A 4,989-nucleotide genomic window follows, 5' to 3' on the forward strand; every position below is an offset into this window, starting at 1 on the left:
CGGTCACCGAGCTTTCCACCCGCGGCGCTGCCGGAGCCTTCCCTGTGTGCGGTGCGGGGACTTCGGGGCTTCGCCCCTTCCCGCACTGCTGGGCTGCGGCCGGCTCGTCCTCACCGACCGGGAATTTACCCGGCGGCCTCGGAAAAACCCTCCCGGTCAGAGCCGGGCATAACCGGGCGGTGGCAGGGGCCGCGGCGGCAGTGCCGAAGGGCAACGGGCCGAGCCGGTGGCTGGAACCGCGGGGCCATGCAGGCGCCCGTCGAGGAGCGGTTCCCCAGGGCGGGCGGCTCCAGCGGGGCTGAGGCACATCCCGGCGCAAGAGGCAGCACCGGGAAGGGCACCCGGCAGCTGCTCGCGGACGTGCGCGCTGCGCATCCCCGCAGGTCGCAACGTCCGAGTTCCCCTCACAATTGCGCGCCTCCGGGGAAGCGGCCGCTCTGCTGAAGCTCTCGTCTGGGTGATGCAACTCGGCGAGGGAAAAGCCTCTTCTGCGCCTCCCTCACCACCCGTGTCCCGGGCAGGACGTGCCGCTCCCAAGGGGCAGGAAACCCGCAGCCGCGTCTGTGCAGCACTAGCCGCGGGGCGGAACCACCAGGAGCCGCTCCGGGTGCACCTGCGTCCGGCCGGAGCATCACGGAGCAACGCACCCCGAGAACGGCGCTCCCCGGGCCCGGGCCCTCCCACCGCCTTCCCGCCTCCCCGCGCAGCGGCGTCGAGCGCCTCCGGCGGCAGAACCCGGGACCGGCAGCGGGGGAGGCAAAACCCGGCCGGAACGGGACCTGCGGCGGCCCAGAGCAGCCACGGAGCCGCTCAGTGGCTGAGGGCGCGATTATTGGTCAGCGGTGCTGACAGCGCGGAGGATTGAACCAATCCCCTGTGGGCAACGGGTGATTGGCAGTCACAGCAGCCTATCAGCTTGCACAGCGTGAGCCCTCCTACCTACAGCCGGGGGTGTACACCAGCCAATCGAATAGCGATAGGGTTGATCGCTGTGTTCCCGAGCCTATTGCGTACAACTGCGTCACACCCAGGTCGCCATTATACCGCTGGGTCCGCTGAGGCTCCCACTGCTAGCTCTCCTCTCTCCACCAATGAGAGGCTGCCGCTCCTTGAAGGACGGGAGCGCAGCCCTATCGGCGTGAGCAGCGCCAGGCCCCGCCTCCCGGGGGCGGGCTTCGGGCTGCGCCGCTGAGCGGCGGGCGCGGCCGCGGGAGGGGTCGTGCCGGTGCCATGGCGGAGAGCGACTGGGACACGGTCACGGTGCTGCGCAAGAAGGGGCCTAGCGCGGCCCAGGCCAAGTCCAAGCAGGTCAGCGGGCGGCGGCGGAGCGGCCCCGGCCGAAGCCGAAGCCGGGGCCCGCGTACGCCGGCGGCCAGACCCGGGCGAGCCGGCGGCCGGGGCCCGGCTGCCGCGCAGGGGATGGCTCCGGCGGCGGAGCGCTCACCGCGGCCCCTCTCCTCTCCTCTCCGCAGGCGATCCTGGCGGCCCAGCGGCGCGGGGAGGACGTGGAGACCTCCAAGAAGTGTGGGTATAGCGCGGGTGGCTCCGCAGCGCGGAGTGGGGAGCCCGGCCCGGGTGGGGGCCGGCTCCGCAGCGGGAGCTCAGGCGGTGCCGGAGGCTCCTGCAGCGGGGGACGGATGTAGCACCCCGGCTGAGCCAGAGCTCATCTTCACTGGATGAGGATGGGGCCGTGCAGCCCCGCGCCCTGCCACGGGCAATGCTCCCTGCAGCCAGGGCTGAGGTTCTGGTTGTCCGGAGCTGAGCACAGATCTTGGGGGACCTCATGAACTTCAAACTCCCAATTTCTGCAGCTGATCTCTCGTGTTGATGACGCGTGCCCGGGGGTTTAGCCGCTAGCATTTCTGTGGAGTTGCTCTTTAAAACTACCCCGTTTCCTCTGGTGTAAATTCTTAGGTTCTCTCGCCATAGGGATGAGATCAGGGTGGCGGGAAATACTCGTCAAAGGAGGTTTAGTCAGTTTCATCAAGAGACTGAACATCAGAGACTAATGTGGGAGAAAAGATTCAGACTGCGATGAGGCAAACCAGACAGCATGTTTTGAGCCTCAGGCATTCAGCAGAGCCAAGTACAGTTATTTACTTATAAAAGGCATCAGAAAATTGATTAAAAGCTTACTCTTTGTGCTGCCTTAATACCTGAGGAAACCCTGCTCAAGTTCAGGTGTTACCCCCCCACACGTTGTAGCACAAACGTGTGTCTGGATCAAAGCTGAATGATAAATGTCCAAGCCATAGCAAGATCTTGCCTGTCTGGAGTGAAGTTCAGATGGGAAATGGAGAAAGGGGTGGGCTCTGCGTGGCTGTGTTTAGACACTAGCATTAACAGGATTAAGATAACGTGTTCTCTGATGGGCAGGATCTGTGCTGATGTTGGCACATTGAAATCTTGAAAGCTCCCTGGGATGCTGAGCAGCTGAGAGCTTAGAAAAAGCACCTTGATACCGTTGGGCACAGCACTGAACCTTGTTTTGTTTGTCCTTGGTTTGTTTTGGTTTGGTTTGTTCTTGCTTTGGGTGATAGGGGCAGCAGGCCAGAACAAACAACACTTCATTACAAAGAACACAGCCAAGCTCGATCGGGAGACAGAAGAGCTGCACCATGACAGAGTTCCCCTGGAGGTGGGCAAAGTGATCCAGCAAGGCCGGCAGAGCAAGGGCATGACCCAGAAGGATTTGGCCACCGTGAGTACAGCCCCTGTTCCCAGTCTCCCCACACAGCTTTAACGGAAGGTGGATGCTCTTCCTGTCTCCTCGTGGGCAGCTGCCAGGGAGTGGTGTCATGAGCAGGAAGTTTGAACGTGGCATCTCTGGTGGCTGCTCTCCAGGCAGGGTTATTTACCTGGGGAATGGTTATGGGGTTGTGCAGCCCTTGAACACTGCTTGCAGACGGATTGTTGCTGCGGCTGGTGAGCTGGGAGGAGGCTGTTTTGCCCTTCTCCCATCATCTCAGCAGTGACTTGAGGTTTTATTGGTACCATCTGGGCCTGACACAGCATTCGGAAACCCACTGCTGTCTTAAGGAGCAGCACTGTGGAGTGTGCCTGCTCCTCCTGGGAGGTTGAGGGAAGCAGCAGCCTGTCCAGGATGGGTGTCACCATTGCTATGAGACCCAAATAGGGGAGGGAGGTGATAGTGGTGGTGGAGTGAGCCTAGTAGTGCTTTGTCTTCTGATCCTGGCATAATTCAAGGCTGTTGTTATGTGTGTGAGCAGCATGGGGCTGTGCTGAGGGGTTCAGTGTCAAGAGCCAGTGTTTGAGACTCAGCCTGTTGTTGTAGAAAATCAATGAAAAGCCGCAAGTTATCGCTGACTACGAGTCGGGACGAGCCATCCCCAACAACCAGGTCATGGGCAAGATCGAGAGAGCCATCCGTAAGTGGAGAAGGGAAACAAAATACATGACACAGATTCAGTGCCTAAGAGGGGTGCTCTGGTCTAAGTTATTTCCATGTTCCACGTCAGGAGCAGTCACTCACTGCTGGTTACTGTGGGTGCAGCTTTCTTCTACAAAACCTGGGTCTGCTGCCTGAAACCAGAACTTGGAGCTCTTGTTCTTTGTTCATCTGCATGTGCGGGGTTATTCCCTGGGGGCCCCCCCTGTTTGCTTTCCCCTGAAAATCAGAGATACTGAGACCCATGAAGGCCTGATGATACTTGGGAAAGTGTCTTGCAGCCAGTAGTGTTGGTGTTGCTCTCTCAGGCCAATTCAGATACTGTATTCTAGGAAGAAAATGCACAAGCGAGAGTTGGAGCTTTCTGAAACTAGTCTGGTGCTTCTAGAATCTAAAGTAGGATTCTCCCTCCCTCTGGGTCCCCCACACTTGTTGTCTTCCATATAGCAAACATGAGGACATAAAGTTATCGGGTGATTGATGGAGTGCTGATATCAGCTGATGGTGGTCATCTCCTTTGTCTTGTTCCAGGCCTTAAACTGCGTGGGAAGGATATTGGAAAACCGCTGGAAACTGGCCCCAAAGGGAAATGACAACAAAGCCTCGAAATCAGTTTGTTCAGACTGATCTCGTCTGGCTGGTTGTCCTTAACCACCAGAAGCTCTCTTCATCTTGCCAAGCTGAACAAGAGGGTTTCAGACTTGCTTCGGGGGGGAAATCTGCCGAATCTGTACCTGCTGTAAAAAAGCAACCTTAAAGAAGCAATTCTCCTGATTGTGTTTTTCCTTCCTCCTTTCCAGAGATTGAGGAACTAAACCCCCCCAAATACAGCATCTGATTTGCCAGAACCCATGTGCGTCTTGGTGTTTAGAGCTAATGTTAAGGCACTTGGGGTGGTCTGAAATGCAACCACTTAATTGGAACAATATGGGGGTGGGTGTGATATCTTATATATAAATAATGTGGGAGAGTTGGGGCTTGCCCAGTGTCTGCATTTGAAGTGACGCCTCTGTCACTGCATCGCAATGACATTTGTTTGTTCTTTCCAGCCTGTTTTAAAGAGATCTATAATAAAGTTTGATACCCTTCAGTTGCACAGGGCAGTTGCTGCGTGTTTACCAGCTCATAGTAAATTTGGGTTGGGTGTGACTGGAGCTGCAGCACCCTCTTCTTCCTGGAAGTGTAATTAATGGGAATACCTGGAGAGTGTGGGGAGCAGGTGGAGCTGTCACAGCTTCCCCTCCCTGCTGGGGAGGACTGCAGCTCTGGCTCACAGCCCACGGATGAAATCAATTCTGTGGTTTGATCTGGTGCAGAGGTGAGTGGAGTCGAGTTCTGCAGCGTGTGGCAGATGTGGAGATGCTCAGTTGGGCACTGTAGGAGGTCTGAACCCTCCCTACCTCTCCCCTCCCTTCCCCAGCTCCCAGCAGCCCAGCTTGTTGGGAGCTTCTTCCTGTAGGGCACTGCTGGGGCAGGACAGTGATGGTAGGAATGCTGCTTGATGTGCTGTGGCAAAACCTAAGTGGGACAGAGCTGAAGGGTGAGGGGATGAACAGGCTTTGGTCACAGACTGGGGAAGC

General features: G+C 57.7%; 1 protein-coding gene across 1 annotated transcript; it reads left to right on the forward strand.

Moving 5' to 3' along the window:
* Positions 1-1,152: 1,152 nt before the first annotated feature.
* On the forward strand, positions 1,153-4,505 carry EDF1 (endothelial differentiation related factor 1). Its single transcript, XM_061479623.1, has 5 exons — positions 1,153-1,308; positions 1,473-1,524; positions 2,541-2,701; positions 3,296-3,389; positions 3,941-4,505. Exons 1-5 carry the CDS (start codon positions 1,231-1,233, stop codon positions 4,000-4,002), a joined length of 447 nt encoding a protein of 148 aa, XP_061335607.1. The 5' UTR covers positions 1,153-1,230; the 3' UTR covers positions 4,003-4,505.
* Positions 4,506-4,989: the final 484 nt, after the last annotated feature.

This window comes from Pezoporus flaviventris, unplaced genomic scaffold (assembly GCF_033815535.1).
Source record: "Pezoporus flaviventris isolate CSIRO_AGI_PZ_B2104156 unplaced genomic scaffold, CSIRO_AGI_Pfla_v1 ptg000154l, whole genome shotgun sequence".
NCBI lineage: Eukaryota > Metazoa > Chordata > Aves > Psittaciformes > Psittacidae > Pezoporus > Pezoporus flaviventris.